Source organism: Diadema antillarum, unplaced genomic scaffold (assembly GCF_040938485.1).
Source record: "Diadema antillarum isolate AM-2024a unplaced genomic scaffold, OU_Dant_1.0 seq00000819_RagTag, whole genome shotgun sequence".
NCBI classification, from domain to species: Eukaryota; Metazoa; Echinodermata; class Echinoidea; order Diadematoida; family Diadematidae; genus Diadema; species Diadema antillarum.
Genome location: NW_027271696.1, coordinates 345,122 through 364,810, shown reverse-complemented (window position 1 = coordinate 364,810; position 19,689 = coordinate 345,122). Strand labels below are relative to the sequence as shown.

At 40.0% G+C, this 19,689-nt stretch overlaps 1 protein-coding gene across 1 annotated transcript in view; it reads left to right on the top strand.

The window, feature by feature from the left end:
• LOC139739788 (neuronal acetylcholine receptor subunit alpha-10-like) overlaps positions 1 to 19,689 on the top strand; it is a 30,107-nt gene that overhangs the window by 4,395 nt on the left and 6,023 nt on the right. The window contains exons 2-4 of the mRNA XM_071650382.1: positions 5,387 to 5,431; positions 10,863 to 10,972; positions 18,219 to 18,421. Of these exons, the coding sequence (XP_071506483.1) occupies positions 5,387 to 5,431; positions 10,863 to 10,972; positions 18,219 to 18,421 (358 nt within the window). The remainder of the gene's footprint in view (positions 1 to 5,386; positions 5,432 to 10,862; positions 10,973 to 18,218; positions 18,422 to 19,689) is intronic.

The window sequence follows — 19,689 nt, the reverse complement described above, 5'->3', positions numbered from 1 at the left end:
TAAGAGGCAAAACACTCTGTCCCTGGGATAGGATATAAAATGAAGTTCCTATATGGGAGAGAGTCACAACTCTTGCCCGTAAAAGATCCCGCGTCATTTATTCATAGCAAAGAGCAGAATGTTTAACCCGGTGAAGTGCTCCCGCCTTACATCCAACTGGACCCCATGGAAGACCAGCTAGTGTAGCTGAATGTGGGCTATCCAGCCATTTTCTCAGATGGAAATACAAACAAAACAAAGAAACAAACAAATAAATAAACAAACAAACAGACAAACAAATAAACAAACAAACAAACAAACAAGCAATGTATTCATGGATCTTGATATCATTTGCTTCTGATTTCTTGTCACTATACTCTCAACATTGCTATATCATGAGAAAATTCAATGCCACTTTTTTTCGGCCTTTCTCCTCTCGACAAACAAAACACAAAATTTGCTCGTCCAGTGTCGGTACTAGGTATCTTCCGTGCAATATCATATCTCTATTGTTTCATCTATGAATAATCTTCTAATCGACATTTCGTCAATATACGTCTTCTGTTTCTGCGTCATTGTAAGGGCCTGGTGACGAATAGCAGGCATGAGTGATCACTCCAAGGGGTAATCAGCATAGTTACCTTTACCATTGGACACTCTACAACTTGTTTTTAAGGTAAAAAACGACGGAGGACTGATCTTTCAGATCAAAATCGAGTTCAAAGTTTCGCACTGTAGATGATAATCCCTAGATGATGTAACACGAGTGTAAAGTGAGGAGGAAGGGAAAAATGACAAGAAAGAGAGAGGGGGAGAGAAGAAAAAGAGGGGGTATGGAGTAACGGGAACAGGGAGAGAGGGAGGAGGAGGTGGAGGAGGAGGAGGAGGAGGTGAGAGAGGAAAAAAAATCGGTAAAATAGGAGAGGAGCGCATCCTGCAGACAAGAGCAATTAAGGGGGAGATCGCTAGCCAGCACTTCCCGGCTCGTCTGGCTTCGTTCTCTCGAGGGATCGTGTTAGACCAGCCTCCACTTCCTCTTGTCTCCGTTCCTTGATTGTATTCATAACAAGGATACTGTGGCAGCAATTCAACACTGGGATTGCTACGGAAAAGAAGGTTGTTGTAATTTTCTTCCATGCCTTATTCTGTCGTGTTTTTTTCTTCCTCCTCCCCGAAAATGTCATCGTATCGGAAGAAAGAAAAAAAACCCGTCATCGTCCAAACCATATAGGAACCCGGAGACCGGATGAAAAAGGAAATCAGACTTTGGACACAGAATACAAAGGACAACAGGGCTGATGCTATAATTATATCCCCTTCTATCATTTGAAGGAGGTAAAGATCTATCAAAGAGCAGTAAGGGTTTACAAGAAGGAAGTGCATTCATGGGAGTTATCAGTTCAGCTTATCGCGAGTTTTTGATGCACGTCTACACGAGATCGTTTCAACAGAATGTGAACCAAGGGAGTTACGCGGAGCGGATAGGAGAAAAAAAAATATGTGGAATGAAATAGAGGTGCATACACAGACGAAAAAGAAGAGTGTGGGGGAGAGAGAGAGAGAAATAGAAGAAGAAGGCGAAGAAGAAGAAAATAATATTAGGTCTCAAACAGGGATAGAGAAAATTAGCTTCGACAAACCAGCTTACCACGGAAGCACATGTGTAGAAATATAATTCAAAGAATGCTTACATAACACGAGCAAATACTCACGGGTCCGTGTTGATGGATAAAGCGGGAAGCAAAACATATTACCGGGCCCTACGAGGGACGGCGATGTAATTGTATATTTTCCATATCGAGTTATGCCGGGAAAGGCCCCCCAAGCACGGACCTTTATGACGCTTGCGAGCAATTGAATGATGCAAATTGTGCTTGATTCGCGGGGAACACTCTTCCCGCCGTACACTCAATTTGAGCGAAATTCGCCTGTTTCCTGCGCAATTTAGGTAGAGCGAGGCCGAGCCCAGCAAAAATGACTGGTTTACTTTCGGCTGGGGGATCAGAAGCATCCGCATCCTAAACACAAAGAGAAAAAAAACCGATTCAAAAGTAAACAAACAAACAAACAAACCGAACGTCGAAACGAAAGCGAAGGGAAAGTGGCTCGGACGTGACCGCCATTTCGAGTCCTGAGTGAGTGTGTGTGTGTGTGTGTGTGTGTGTGTGTGTGTGCGCGTTTGTGTTTATATGTGTGTGAACAAATTTGTGTGGAAGACAGCAGAGACAGATCACGAGGGAGAGAGAGGGAGAATGATAGAAAGAGCGAAATAAGGACAAATATTGGTAGTTACGACGAATCTGGAGAAGTTGGCTACAGCAACAGATAGCCAATTTATACACACCAGACTCGCTCACACACTCTCAAGATTCGCTTGATTAAGTAGCAAGAGAATAAAAAAGTATTAACCACTCACCTTTTATCTTTAAACAATCATCAGTATGATAATAAAGGCAGAACTTCTATCATAATCTTTTGTTAGTTTACTAAATGACTTTTACACAACCGTAACAAATAGGTACTGACCAGATTTTAACGTGCCCGTTGTCGCGAAAGCCTAACGTGGCGTTCATCGATTTCTAAATCATGACATATCTAAGTTCTTCCAGATACTTTAAGCTTTCCGATGATTTAGATGCGTCCCGCCTTAAATCCGGATATCTACCAAAGTAACGGAGGGGGGATCCTGCCATCCCATTGGATAAAGTCAATTATTGGAAAATTTGCTTAATGGGTGCAGATACCGTCCATCCACCGCCTCCTGCAATGTGCACCGAAAGATATTAAAACATATCATTACAAAATGCTTTATAAACACTTACAAGTTCCGAATTTCGGAACATTTAAAACCACTTGAATATTGACAAGACGTTTCGAGCACATCATTGTTAACAATAATTTTCGAACAAGCATCAATGTTCGTAATTTCACACAAATTAACCTAATACTAAACTTTTAGATGTTAGGATAGCCCGGTTGCGCGTCACAGATTATGTGTTACCATGACACGCAGACACAGACATAGTGACGAACCCGATATTTACTGATTACTGTACAACATTCGTGCCTTGACGTGCATGTATCGGCTTTTTCTATGAATGTCTACCAAGCTCGCTATTCTTAATGGCCATACCTGTTATCTTAAGTCCTCCAGCCCCCCTCCCTCCCCCATCTTCCAAAGATTGGGGGTTGGGATCCCGACTGAAAATGCGATCTCCTTGAACCCTGGCGAATATGTATGCAATTATGGATCATGAAATTTGATAAAATCATTAGCTGCCAAAACCTTGTCGCAAGGTCGGCGACATTTTGTGCCGAGGGGGGTGTAATGTGGTTCATTCGATTAGACTCCCCGTGGACCCATGGAGCAATCTCTCTGCCTAATCATGTACCCTTAAACCTGCCTATACCATCCCGGCTTTCCATCCGCTGGTCTGATTAGCATTAATTCAATGTCTGGCCGCGGGGGAAGTCTCGGGGATTATCGCCAACGATTTCAGATTGCCGGTGAAATATCGGAAGGGACGTAAATCGAGGCAGAATACATTGAAACTGGTCGAAATTGTGATGTACGGGCGGGAGGGATAGGGGCGAGGGGAACATTCGAAGAGAGTATGTTTTATGTATGTAACATCACTGCGGGGGGGGGGGGTGGTAGTCAACTATTGTGACGTCACAAGAAAGCACTAAAAAGGGAGTTGGAGCACCAAAAATAGAGAAAGGTGGGTATATGGTTTATAAAGCGATGCGCAGTCATTGTGCATAAAGTGGATTGCTGGGGTACGTGAAGGTACTTCATGAGGGCTCAGTGACATCTCTTGAGGGTTAAACGTCAGAATGAGTGAAACGTACTGCTTCGAAATCAAGACAGTGTGCATCAGAACGAAAGCGAGTTGGTTAGATCTATTGCACAAAAGGGATTTGACCGCTATTAGCAAAAAGCACATCGACCTCGTTCAACTACAGGCACAGTTTTAAAAGCTGTTACTCTGAAGGTCTTTGAGCAAGTAGACATGAGTTAATTGGAGCTATAGGATTCGATGGAAAACAAATCTTAGATAGTACGGAAATGAGGTCCCTAATGCCATCTTTTAAACAAGTCTTGCAAGTTCCAGTTTAGAAGAACACATTAATATGTGTTAAGCTCCGAAACATTATAGAGATTTCCTTTTAACACCATAGTCCTAACGCCGCAACATTTTAACATTGCTTAACAGGTACAATGCTCCCCCAAACAGCGTATCCCATTTTGAGAAAACGAAACCTGTACATAACAACAATGACTGTCCTCGTTAACAACAAAATTAGTGGCGCTAGCATTCTCCCAGTTCGTAATATAATCCTTGTAACTGATGTGGCACCAAGACTAAGGGTGCGCAGTGTTTAATGCACAACCAGAACAGGGAGATGGGCGGTGTCGCTAGGCGTTACGCCAAGTCGTCTGTCGGTTGCTAAGGGCCTTCTGAGCCGGCGAACCTCCTGCCGCCTTACAAATGCAAAAGGAATGCATCTGTCGGTGTACAATTAGAACTGGAGGAAAAATAAAGAAAGTCCGTGGCGCCTGTCATATGCCCGGGATACCTCGGGGTGTACTTGGCATGCAGTCGCGTTTCAGAAAGATGAGCGACCTTCATGCACCGTGCAAGGAGACAACTAAAAAGAGACTGAACGAATGTAGATTGGAAAAAAAAGGTAAAGATGAATGGGACGGAGCCTGGAAAGAGGAACGTACGGCCTTAAACCATGCATAATTTTTTCGAATAATTGAATGCGAAATGGCGAAATGGCAAAATGGCGTCTACTGTACTCTGCGATTCTACACAGATTTTATCATCCACATTATTTTGTTTGTCTTGGAGGTATTTGGTGGACTCATGGACCAATGTTTTATAATGGAAATATAATGATTGTGTCGTCACACCTTAGGGCACTGCACAACAACAGAAAAAAAAGAGAAAAAAAATCCAATATAGGTACAATGATAAAAAGTGATAATGACATAATATTGATATCAATAATAACAGTGATGATAATGTACAAAACTAACTATATTTTCTAACCATTAAGACTTTCGTCATTCAAATCTCTCTATGCTTTCTAACAGTAATCACCTTTGCTGTCATAACTCAACACTGAGGCAGAAATAAAGCTCTTTTCTATTCCAAATCAGCCACGCTTTTTAAACACTGGCTTAACTTTGTGTTGTCAACAGTTGCCTATTACTAACACTTCCACATCTTTATCGAATTAGAGCACGTTAATAGTGTCAAATTAAAATACTGCAACAATTTTTGACTGATCTTCTAGTAAAGCCATTTGAGCAGATCATTATGAAGTCAATACCCTTTTCTTCTCTTTTTTTTTGATTTCCGCTAATCTTACGAATTAATTTCTTCTTATCTCACAGAACGAGCGAGTGCAGATGCTGACGAGTTCTACTTGGCTAACATTGGTAAGTAAGGAGTGTTTGACTTACGTCACTTTGAAAGTTGACATTGAAATCATTTACTAAATGGAAAACCTACGTAGATTGGACATTTAAGCGACGATATTTTGAGTGTTGAATCGGTTTTCATATGAGTGCCTTTGATAAAAAAGGGAGAATCTAATTCTTTCTAAGAAGAAACATCAAGATACCAATCCCGTTGATATTTTTCACCATTCTCAAATAGAATATCAAAAAGTTGTTTCTGACTTGAATCTCTTGATTTGTTGTATTATATTCTAACTCTGCCCCATTTCGACTATATACCGCTCTAGATTTTGGTCAAGTATATAGGCAAGCCCAAACAGCTATCAACTAATTTGTCTACAAAAGCTTCACAACAGGGCAGTATGAGTGATAATTGATGAAAAATGTTTGAAATTTCTTCTACTAAAAGTCTGGAGACCTTTAAAGTGGAAGGTAACGTGGTAAATGGCTTTATCGGGCAAAAATCAAATTCTCTGTAATGCTCGAAATATTCGGTGACTATGTAAGTTGCAAAACGGTGAGTTCATTGAGAAACCGCCTCCCAACAAACCAGAAATATCAATATAAGTCCAATACGAAATAAACAAACGCTTACTTTGATGCAAGCATCAATGTTTCAAACAGGCCATCGACAGTATACAGCCCAACCAAAACTGGATTCTACTTTACGATTTGCCATTTTTAGAGACATTTAATGGATATTAATGTTTACTTGGTCACTATTGAATAGGGATTTGTCTTAATGTTCACATCAATAAACCGATTCTTCTTATTTCTCTTATTGCCTGAAATCTAAAATCCTCATACCATGCATAAATAAGTCAACTTACAACCATTATGTCTGTATATCTTCTCAATACTAAGAATCAATAATGAGTTGATGTCTATGATTATGTTCATATCTCTTGTCCATATATTGTTTGAAATATGTTTCTAACTTCTTTTTCCTCTTCCAAGCTGAGCAACCTTACTGCTATTGTAAATTTATGCAATAATTCAGTTTGTATGCTTATTACGTAACCCGTGGCAACGTTACCTCAATAAAGTCGCCGAACACAAACAAACAAACAAATAAACAAACAAACATACAAAAACAAAGTGATGTGTTTTACAGTTAAGGATGAAAATTAGAAATATGATTTTGCCTCAAACACTAAACACTTAGATATATTTAACACTGCCTGTCTGGATTATACACTCCAGTGTTTCAAAATTCACCCTTTTCCCCTTTCCTGGTATTTATGACGTTCACGTATCAAGCATTATAATGAAATTTTCAAGTCAAAATCTCTGCATCTTGAAATCAAATCCAATTCTCCCTGACTCTGTTTACCTGTAGGCAGGTTAATTTTGTCTTTCTTTAAAGAAATCTGTGGAACTGGAAGAAGGACGTTACACAGAGTAAAGCTTGGAATGTGCATTTAGTATTGTTTAGTATTGAATGCAGTATACCAAGATAAGAAGTCCATGTTCGGCGACTTTATTACTCTTTCGTGGTGACGGGTTACAGATACAAATATGTGTGTGTGCTTCTTTTTAATTGTTTGATAGGGTCCAACTGAAGATCACTTGATTTTAGTACTTTGTATGAATAACAAACATAAATAGATTAATGAAAATAGATAGCGAATAAATACATAAGGAGACAGAAGGTCGCTAAAACAAAAGATCTCTAGCTATGCTCACTGAAAAATAAATCCGACCTCGTAATGTTCGACGCATCTTGTGCAAGAAAAAAAAATCAGGAGAGCGAACACGCTTCCAAACGAATAGAAATACAAAAACACGTTGTATTGGAAAAACAAAAACCGACTTTGTGTTAGCGACCTTGTGGCTCTAAAAAAATGATGATAGTTTCATCTTTCTTCTCTTAAAGTGCTTGTAGTTTCTTAAAGCTTTAGTGATACTAGATTGATAGAATTAGATATAATTCCTGTTTGTAAGAGGATATCGGCAACCAAGAGATAAACATACGTCGTTTAGATACGAAAAGAGAGAGAGAGAGCAAAAGCACCCTTACTTCAATGAAAACTGAGGTACAAGATGAATGCTTTTATATGCATGCTGAGACCACCCTTATCGAACGCCATCATGATGCCTATGAACAAAATACAGAGACTTGTAAAAGTTATTTCCATTATAAAAAAAAATCAGTTGGTCAGCGTGTCACAGAAGTTAACGGATGTATGAAATGACTATGTTTGTTTGAAAATACGTGAGAAAATAAACCCTTCATGAATCTTCTTGTATGGAGGAACGGCTTTTACCATACTAAAATGGTATGCAGAGCTGACCACACAGTTTTAAACGTATATGGCCTTTAAAAAAAAAGGAAAACAGAGAGAACTGTCCGCCACGCCGAAACCTCTCACGTGATGAAGTTATACACTTCAACCACGCCCAAGATCCGATTAAAGCCAGCCCGTCCCACCCCATTCCACACCCGCCTTGACTACTCCCCCGCCCCTCCCATCCAATCCCACCCCCATTTCCGTCCCGCCTCCTTTCCACTCTTTTCTTCCCTCCCAAAGTTTCCTCAAAAGGACCAAAAGCTCCCTCGCAACATCGGTCTACCCCGTTGTCATCATTGGTACTGTGAATTCATTCATGTTCCATTTCCCTGTACGAGTAATATTGTGCCGTGTAAGCTCACTGCCTTGTCGACACGTTGTCACACGTTGTCATGGTAATTTTGTCGAAGTGAACTCGTACACTCTCCCCTCGATATCACGCCCAAATATCCAACCTAACGATTGAGACACGAGATATTTCAGAACATTTTTCTCGTCGAATTCATTTTGAAAGAGGAAATGTCGACAAGAGAAACTAAGTAAGTGTCCTTCAATTAAGAAAGGGAAGTGAATATCATCTTCCTTCATCAAAACTTAGATTCTATTTTTTTTTTGATTGTTGAATTCTGACTCTGCGGAAAATAGTGTAACTCACGCTAAGGCTGCATAGTAACTCTCTCTACACTTCTAGTTCTATAAAAATAACAAGTGCACCTGCAGTATTAAATTAAAATCATATAGAGTATAAAATGCAAGAGCGAATTATCCTACATATATTACCACATCTTTGGTGCTAATAGTGGAGTAAAAAAAATGACAATCACTTTCAAGCAATTAGAACCCTGAAGTAGGCATCCACGACGAATTAGCCACTTATGTTTGTCCAAAAAAAGAAGAAAACCTAATCTAATGATCACAAATGCCTCCTTTTTCCCCTACACAACACGTTCTGTCTTCCTTCGTTCTTTTTATATACATGTATGTATTCATATAAAGTCATACACTTTTGTGTTCGTTTTATGGCTCATTTTTCGTTGTTGCACAAGTGACGTTAAGTTTCCCGTCTCTAACTACAGTGCTATTGTTTCGTTATTCCTAAACATCAGCAAACTAACGCTCCACCTCACCAAATTATCATACCATACTATCACACTATCTTACTCCCAGTGACCTTTTCTAGCGTAGTATCCCAGAATAATGACCCCAGTAGGTCATAACCCTTACCCAATTGGTGCGCCACCATCGACCGTGTACCGACCAGTATTATTTTGCATGATACCGGCTAGTGATGAAATGCCAACCACAGATTTGACACGTAACAGATTCTGATCAAAACCAACAAGTATTTATCTAAAGTTCTTTTGCTTGCGACCAAAGTGCATGAGACATATTCATTTCCCGATATGCAGCCACAAAGTGCCTCTAATTTTGACAGCGGTTGAAGTTTTTGGTAGTTGAATGGTTCTCCTTTCAGTCATAACGCAATAGTTCGAAGGACAAGAAACCCCCGTCAAATTTTTCCGACGCTGAAATCTCTCCAATTGCACTACTTTATCCATGATTCAATTTGTCCTGGTGTCGATGGTCCCCAATCATGCGAAAGTTTATTGTACGTTGGTTAGCCATTAAAACAGAAACAATCAAACAAGAAAATCCAATATGAGGACGTTGTGATGTCATTATCATTAGCTACCTCACTATTGTCTAGCACCTCGTCAATCTAGCGTGAGTTTGACTGAAGTTAGGAATACGTTTTTTTTTTCTTTGACAATATCATCTCGTTCCAGTGCCTTTAACGTCGTGCCAGTTTCATTTAGTTTACCGTAACGTCCATTCTCATTTTCAACTCATTCTCCACACTGTCGTCAAGTGGAATTCAGTTGCCGCCTTCAACTTTCGGATCATGTTTTTCATTGTGTTTCTGACAATAGCCTTGCTTCCAAACGTTTACTGTCCTCCTTTTTTTTTGGGGGGGGGGGGGGGTGGTGGGGGTTATTTTGTATTTACAATGATACATCAGTACCAGTCAATTGGATATAGAATGAATTTATCAGAGAAAATCTGAATCATAATTTGCCTGTCTAAATGGCAATGGCCTTAGCAAATTCATGGCAAATTAACCGAAGGGCTCATCAGTTTCCTATTGATCTATTTCGATAAAAACTGAATTGAATTGAATTGAATTAAAGGGACTCTACAGTAATGGCTGAGGTGAGGATCCAGGCTTATAACATTCCTAAGTGAGATAATGAGAAACCTCTTATGAAATGTGAAAGAGCATGCAATCCTAAAAAGGATTCAACGTTCACTCGACGAAAATCGGTTTTCAAATGGCGGAGATATCCAAAAAAAGTGATGATAATAATAATAAAAGAAGACAGGCCACGCCTTTTATTAGGATCTCTTTGTTTCACCTTGTTATTTTTATATCTCAGCCATTCCAAAACCGACCCCCATCAAATAAACTTTGATTCCCCTCAGAATCGCATGCTCCTTGACATCCCATAGAGTAGTTTCTGAATATCACGCAAAACGTTAAAAGCTAAATCCTCACACCAACCAGAACTGTACAGTCTCTTTAATCTTGGTGTCACAGAATCTCACAGAAGAAATCCACCTCAATGTTCAAGCAGATAATTAGAACAAAGAAAGAAGAGAGACATTTCAACAAAAAAAAATCTGAACTGGGACTCATAATTCTCGATTAATGTCTACAGATATCATGCAGATTTTGCTTTGTTTAGCTCCTCATGGATTTAAAAGGTAGCTCGCAGAGTGGTGCTAAAGATGAAGATCTACAAGAAACTTTACTGGAAGATCGGGTTGTGATTACTCGAGAATGAGAGAAAAAATACTCAGTTGGAATGATTTCCTGGAAATCATCTCGTTTTCGACAGGCTAAAGCGACTTTTGAATTTTGTCAATTTCGGGAACAGATAGAAAGAACGTTCCTTTTGAAAACTTTGGGTATAAAGTATCGACGTCTGGAGGCAAGGCTGATTTTTTTTTTTTCACATCGCATGTAGTACATCATGTTTTGCATTTTTCTGTTTCCCCTACCTGTCCCTCTTTTTTGGTCCATTCTCTTTCTCTGTCTCCCCTTACACCGCTTTATACAGGTGTGGCGTGATGAGTACTTAATGTGGGACCCCGAGGAGTATGGTGGCGTTAAGAAGATAAAGGTCCTAAGTGATAGTGTCTGGTTGCCGGATCTTTTCTTCTACAACAGGTGATTTTCCGTTTGTGTTCACGAGTGCAGCACGACGATATATTACAGCTGATTTCCTTTTTTTGCAGCTTCGCCTTTGCGAGAAAACAAACAGCCAACTGGCCCGATCGAGACCACTGCTACACCCACAACCACAATCACAACCACGCCTACAACAAAATAATATTCTTACAATCACACATGACCGGCACTCTTGAAAACGTATAGCCAGAAAACGAACCAAAATGTTACCATACTTTAAACTATACAGAATACCCCATTGCAACAATATTTGCAACAACAGACAAACAACAACAACAGCAACAACGACGGCAACAATAGCTGTTACAACCGACAACACCTGCCACAACCATTGGTAGCAGACAACTTCAATACAACCACTCACCAAGAATGCACGATGCTCCATACACTGCCACGTACCTTATGACCTTGAACGTGTATCTCTTCGCAGTATTGGAGAGATGAATTTCTCACTTGGGACCCTGACGACTACGGGGGAACGGAAAAAGTAAAGCTAATATCGTCCAACATTTGGCTACCCGACATTTACTTCTACAACAAGTAAGGGGCTGTGTCGGCAACACAGTGTGCGTGTGTGCCTAGGCGTCCCAGCAACGTGTTCATGACGTTTGCATGCCTCTTAACTATTCTGGTTTTTTTTTTTTCAAGCGCTTGATTGATTTCTGGCAGTTTCTTTATCATTGTGCTATGCACCGTCAATAATAGCATTCATTGTCTGTGGAATGTCTCGCTCTATCAGTCCATATTTTCATGCATTGCACTCGTCGAGTCATCATATTTTTTAGAGGTGTGTTACATCGCACATCAGTATCAGTGGAATCATCTGATGTCGTCCGTTGTCTTTCATTACACATAACGTCTTTCGAACATACTTTGTTTATGTCATTATTGCCATCATTTCATAACCCTCCTCATTCCGTCTGTGAAATGATGACCGACAAATTGTTCACGTGACCGAAAAAAAAATGAAATCTTAAATGGAACCCAAATCGAATGTTTCCGTCTGTGGGGAAAAATGAGGGAGGCTCAATGAAGTAATGGTTCAAAGTTGGGTAAAAGTGTATTCCAATTTACAAACAACTACTATCTAAATTTACATACCAGTATATAGGTTCTTTTAAAAGATGTGAATAAGCATTTGGAAGCGGATGGAAATCAAGTTTCCCATCGTAAGTTGGTCATGAAATGAACATTTCTTCAGAACGAATGAGGGAGAGGTTTATAGGTCATTACATGTTAGTTTGATATCGGTGTTAAATTCGTGCATGTTATGTGAACGTTAGTGATTTCATCGTTGCCTTGCATATCTGTTGTAGAATTCGACTCGTACATCTTGTGATGGTGGTGGTAGTGGTGGTGCTGGTGGTGGTGGTGATGATGGTGGTGGTAGTTGGACGTGTGGCTATGTCTCTTGGCACGTCAATAGGTAGAGTAACACGATGTTATCTGTTATAGTTTAGTCCTAGTTAGATGTAGATAGGTATACAGTTTTCATTGTCATAAAGGGAGGGTAAAAAAGTCATCTTTGATGGTATATTTCAACGTGTCGTGTGGTTCCACCTCATCTGCCTCACGGCTCGTTGGACTAGGGTACTGCCATAAACGCGGGAAAACACTATACTCAGAGTCCATACTCAGTCAAGACTGAAAGTGCCTTGTCATACAGTAGTAATCGATATTTCGACCGACGGAGCTCACTTTCCTAGTATTGCTTCCAGTGCTATGTAGTTTGATTGTACGTGTGGACAAAAAAGGGCGGGAAGGGGGCTAGATTGTCTGGAGATGCTAAACGATGTTGTCCCTGACCAAACGGTTGGTTCAAAGTCCACAAATGACCAGTCATTATGTCCCACCCGACAAGTAGAAGTGTTATATCAGTGACCGGTCAATAGAATTCTACTGCGTGGTCAAGAACTCCTTAACCGTACAGCTTACAGTAATGTATGATTTTGATCTGGTTCCACCGTGTGTCAGTAAACATTGTGGATAAATGCAACTTTCCTTACTGTAAAAGAGTGAACGTCATGCCGTCATAATTAACCCGTCACGATTAACCCTTATTGATTTAAGAAAAAATAAAAAAGTGGGTTACACTAAGACAGTTCAAAGATTACCTCATGTCGAAGTGAAGACGATCACGAAGAGAAATGGGAACATTCGCACGTACTTATCCTTCCTTGATGTCAAACGAACAGGGCGAATTCTGGTGCAGTTTTTGAATGGACCCTGTGCTCCGTATGCCAACGATCATATTCATAGGAGCTATACCTAGCCCTGCCTCTTTTTTCTTTTTCTGATGTTTGCAACAGCTTACCGTGAATCTTTTCGTTTATTATAGAGGATAAAAAAGATTGTGATTTGCATCAAGATTCTCTCAGATATGGAGGAACGCATCCCGATGAGACAGTTATCTAAACAAAGAGAAGAAAAGAGAAACCGCTATTGAAATAGGGATGAAAATGAATGAATCCGGATATTCTGTACCGAAAACTCGCACATTATCAAGTGTACTTATCATTTTGTCCATTTCACCTAGCGTCTTTTGTGATTATGAAGAACGTAAAAAAAAGAGTCAATGGTGCCAAAACAACACATTTGAACAAATCAAATGAAAAGTTTGAGCACCTCGCTTTATCGTCAGACATTTGATCTAAAAATGATTGTGTCGGCAACAACAATTAGCACGAAGGACAAGGCAACTTTTGGTGCAATGGATGTAATGATCCTATTATCTTGCTTTATTTTTATTGACTTGTGACTGTAAATGGAGTGTTCTAACATTGTGTCGACACAAAGAAAGAAAATAGCTCAAGTAGTGCGCGGTATCTATGAAACAACTCTGAAACAAAATGAAGGGTGCCGTGCATGTAGTCAATAGAGGGACGAACGAGAATTAAAAAAAAAAGATAAATACGAGATTCGTTTACTCCTGCTTCACACCGATTTCTTTCTTCTTCACATAGGCTGTCTGATATGACCTTTTCTTCATTCACAGACCAGCTTTCAAAACACCACTAGAAACGATCACGACCCTCTGTTAATCAAGTCTGTGTCAGTCAAAATCATTTTGCGATGATATCGTTCGGTGGACTTCGCCATCTCGAAAGTTGTTGTGAGACAAACCAGTAACACAGTAAGGCGTTATTGCATTAGTCCAAAATATCGATGCGATAAACTGACGTTTTCCACTGGACACGGCGCATATTGTAGCCAAGCTTCGCGTGGATCGAGCTGATGCGTTGATATTTTGTCAACATAATTATTTACGATGCTGTTACGTAGCTCTCCTTGATCGAATCGACATTAATTTCTATCGAAGAAACCATGTGCTGTTGTTAAGCCTCACAGAAGAGGGTGAAAACGACAGGTACTCTCCTCCTTTAAACCCCGCCTGGCCACATATTATCATATCTCCATATCCCATGCAGGCAAATTGAGGTCCGTGTGGTAGGAGCCACTACAAGGCACCAGTCCCCCCCCCCCCCCATCCCTCTCCCCCTTCTACGTTGATAATGGCTTATTCTTTTAGCAGGGCTTCTTAATTTGTAATCGCCATGTCTACCACGGTGATGGTTGTACCAGACCACTCCGGCAGCTAATGTGGCAGCAGCCTATACCTCAATTGCCCGGATACCATTAATGTTTCATCGAAAAGTATGCCATCAAGCATATGGTAAATGAAAGTCACGGGCCTATATTGTGCTGATAATAAACGAAAGTACCGGGGACCAACCGAAAGAGAAGGACGGGAGAGTGGGATATATTAAGAGAGATGGGGAAAGTAAGGGCGTGAGAAAGAGGAGGGGGTGGGGGTGAGGGGTAAACCAAGGCTGGGGGGGGGGGACGCGTGGAACAATATGTAAGGATACTGACGGATACAAAAACAAAATGGGGAAGAAGTAAGGAAAATAGGATTATGGTAGAAAGTGGGAGGAACACATTATAGGCTATGCATTACCAACTTCGCCGCACCTTTGCTCATTGGGCCTACCAAAAAAGAAAAAGAAAAAAGAAAAAAAAATACACATACACCTTTTAAATTTTATGAGCAATCGTTAATTAATTTTTTTTTTCAAACATGATGAAGTCAACCATACAAGGGACCTACTTAATCATTATTATGTTGATGGTTGCCGCCCAAACTACGATAATTAAGTGGTCGCCTACCAGAGAGTGAAAACCGTTGTGTAGGTCTTGCTTGGAATATTTCGTCAGGGCTTTACGATGGCCAATCAGGGTGTGATATATATATCGTTGTCTCTCGCCCCCGTTCGGAAAGTATACCACCTCTGAACAATGCGGAAGCTTCGTTATCCGCTAATATGATTTACAAGGCTCAACGATGACGTTTAGATGGAAACTTAATTGATTGAATTAATGCCACTTCGCGAAGTTAATACTTCGCACGCCAACTGCGGAGAAAAAAAAAAAAAAACCGGCATCACAGTATGATGCCCCCCCCCCCTCCAAAAAAAAAAAGAAAAAAAAAAGAAAAAAAAAGATGCGATTTAATTTGAAACGTACAATGATGCGAAGGGTTCCAAATGGAACTTGAGAATTTCATTTTTCTCTCATTCTTCTCTCGCAAAAAGAAAATGCACTGTCTTTTAACTAATCATGAAAACATATGGTGTTTAGCATAATTATTTATTATGATGAGGGTTTTTTTTCTATCAGGCTATGTGAACAATTCCCATTTTTACCAAACACCTCCTTCACAGGGGAGAAAAGAAAAACCACACACGACTCAGCGGCATCGCATCATCATTGTTGGCGTATGTTTATTTTGGTTTTTGTACCCAACTAATATCTGGTGTATTATAATGGCCAGAGAGTTATTTCTTATGATACATATCAGAACTGGTCAATGTCAAAATGTGCGATGTAACAGCAGACACACTCTTTCTATCTGAAATCGACAAGAATCTAGCGTAATCCAGTAATCCAAGACGTGGCAATTTCAAAGGTGAAGCAAATGTCGCATTTGGCAAGAATTTATTCCCACGTTTGATTTTGAGAAGATGGCTGCCAGATCAAAACACGACACATCATCCTGGAAATATGTTCTCGAATTTATCGTTGAGCCAACTCCTCAATGAGATGGAAAAAAGTAGTAGGGTTAATACAACTTCAACGACAATAAAGGAATAATCTGTTCTGTACCAACAAAATATCACTATTTCGATCACGACGCCCACGACAATTCGAGATTCCGAGCCATTGGCATCAATCATTGCTATCATGATGAATTTGCGCATTTGGGTAAACATTTTGGGGCATTTTGTGTTGATAATATCAAGCTCCGCCGGCAGGTTCTTTCGAAGGGTGGATCGGTAGGGTTCGGGACACTCCTGGAGGATGGCATAAAACAGAAACAAAAAACCCCCAAACAAACAAACAGTAATCGTTCGTGACATCATCCCCTATCGAACTCTGCAGGCAGAGTTTACAGCTCTTCTCTTCATCTCCATACATCCCTCTCCCTTCTCTCATATATTTTTTTGTCCCCTTTTTTTACCCTCCCTAATTTACCGTCTATCTTTCATGGCCCCCTCCTCTCCATCTCCCTCTGAATGTTGAGGCATTTTTTTTTTTTGAAATGGGTAAACTGCGAAGCAATATATTTACAACTCGTCGAGTTTATTTGCAGAATGGGAGAACGAATTCTGCTCGGCGGCATGACGAATTCAAGAAATGGCTCAGGTGGGATGAGGAGGCGCGCTTATCCGATGTTGTGGCGCGTATCCAGAATACAAGTGTGAATCAAGGAAGTAGATATTGTTAAAAGTCTGCTCACAAAGAAGAAGAAGAAGAAGAAGAGGAAAAGTATGACACACTGCACACAGTCCCAGCAATCACGCAATCATTTTGTTCATCTTATGGGCTGAAGTACGCTCATCAGTTGAAACAGGTCAGGCGCTTCCCGCGACGTCATTTTTTCTTCGCAGATTTTACCTTGCTCGAATGATCCTCTGTCTGAGAGTACCCTCTCTGCTCATGAAGACATGTAGATAACGGCTGTTAGCTCCGTAAATGTGCAGGTGGAATCTTCCCCCAAAGGAGACACGCAACCATGTTCTTGAGAGCGTTACCATAGCTCAAAGTGCGATGACTCGAACCAATTCGTGTGTCAAAACTCCGTCATTTAGCACGGAAGCTCAAAAAAACAAAAACAAAAACAAAAACAAAAACAGCCCGCCTAATCCACACTGCTTCTATTTGTAGTTTGGTGAATGCCTGGAAAAATCCAAACAAGTGCCGTATTTTTTAGTTGATTGAACGACAAGATGTTACTGATATCATGCGTAAGAAAGCATTAATGCTATTTATGGAATACTGGCTCAGTTTGGCGTCACAATTGGCGGTGAATAAGAACCCCGAAACTGCAGATATCAAGACTAAACAAAAAGGCTAAACTTTTATGATATCAGAGAGAGAGAGAGAGAGACAGAGAGAGAGAGAGAGAGAGAGAGAGAGAGAGAGAGGAAGCAGCGTGTTGAATGCATACAGATGTACCTTCTTTAAAGGGTTGGTACAGTTTTGGCTGAGATCTAATTTCAGGTTTCTAACATTTTTCGGTGAGATAATGAGAAACCTCTTATGAAATATGAAAGAGCATGTAATTCTATGAGGAATTCAACGGTTATGTGATGAAAATTGTTTCTGAAATGGCTGAGATATCAAGAAAGGGCTATTCTTATCAAGTGTGGGACCCACACTTTATTACGATTGCTTTGTCTTACTTTGTTTTTTTTTTATGTTTCAGTCATTCCAAACCCGATTTTCATCAAATAAACTTTGAATTCCTCTTAAAATGGTATGCTCTGTACCATTTCATAAGTGTTTTCTTGGTATCTCGCAAAAAGTTAAAAGCCAAATTATCATCTCCACCAATACTGTACAATCCCTTTAATCGTAAGTACTGGTAGGTAGTGACCAGAATGAATAAAAAAAGTATAGCGCAACAAACGCAGCCGTCAATTTGCTATTTTGTATTTCCTCGCAAAGGGGGCACAGAACAACTCAGTAACAGAGGTCGATACGTCGATGAATTAATCAGTTAAAGGGAATCGTCCATCAGTATATCACCAGTTTGGGTAGTACTATAGAAGTATCAAAAAAAAGAATATGGTCATAATATTTCAATATTTTTATTCATACCACATCATGCTTTTGTTTATCTGTTTGAGACTGATCCAATCAAGTGTGTCTCTTACGTTTGTAGCGCGCGCCTCGAGAATAGCAATTTTCTGAGGGGCACCATCGTCAAGGCCAAGTACGACGGGGAAGTGATGTGGGCTGCACCCGTCAACTTCAAGGGCCACTGCCGCGTGAAGGCACGCTACTTCCCGTTCGACAAGCAGAGCTGCGAAATGAAGTTCGGCCCCTGGCAGCACGACGGTACGGAGCTCGTGGTGAAAGGCAGCGGTAAGTCACGTGAATTGTGAATCTTTACGCTGTAGACGCTCCCTGCTTCGTGTGTGTTTTGAAGCCGTTTGTAAGTTTTAGAATTACACCTATTTATCTATATAGCTTTGTGTTAGACAACGAACATTTTCCTTCCACTGACCATCGTTTGCATTTGATTGGGAGATGCATTTTGAACAACAGTAAAAACGACTACCATTTTTAGATTAAAAAAGCAACCAAACAATTCAATTCATTTCAATTCAATTCATACCCTTATTTTTTTTCCGTCAGCAATAAGAAATGCACCGAGTAGTCTATCTTTTGGGATTCTTCTTCGATAGGAAAACTATCTTTAAAGCATGATCATACATTGTATTCGCAAATTTATAATCAAAGTTTTGAGGTGAGGATGTAGCTCAAGAATATCCCAATACAGTCATGCATCAGACCAAAAAAAAAAAAGATTTCTGATGAAAATGATCCACATTTTGGTACTTACTAATGACCTACAAAATATCTACTGTCAATTTTCTACGCGGCGACATTTGTACTGTTGCCGCATGTCCACCGCACTAATAGTAATAGCTCTACCAGTTCTGAAAGATCCGTTGTGCAGTATTCTCTTTGACTTCTTAGGATAATCGCATCATCAACATTGAAATGAAAAACAAAGAAGAAGTAAGAGATCTTATAGAGTGCTTGATCTGCTCATTCTCTCTCTCTGTTTCTGTTTTGACCAATTTACTCTTGTAATCATAAGACTTCTAATTCAGATTTTTCTTTGTTTTACGTGCACAAACATTAAAGACAATGATTTTGATTTGACATTCATTTTTCGAGTGCACGAGGCATGTGTCCTAGATTTTGTGAAAGTCAGTTGGGTTCGCCAGATTGAATTACAAGCTTATTGAAGCTATTTCTGAGACTTTGCTGAATTGGCTTGGAGAGTTTTTTTTTTTTTGTGTGTAAAATGATGACAAGGAATCAAATTCGACTGAAATAGAATAGAACGTTGCTGATACAACATTATCTATTCACCTTGCCACTTCACGACACGCACGTTTCTTACCCTTCGTTCAACATAATCATGCGAGCGAGGGGGAGCCATCTGTGAATGTCGCCTTAAGCTTGTTGAGTTATTAATGGACATTAAGATGTGTTTTATGCATTCATGCTCCGGCTCTTTATTATGTATACGTGTAATGCATTTCTTGCGTGAAACCAGTAAATACTACATTCTTCCCCGGGACTTAACAGAACGGTGGCTGAGGCACGAAAATGAACAT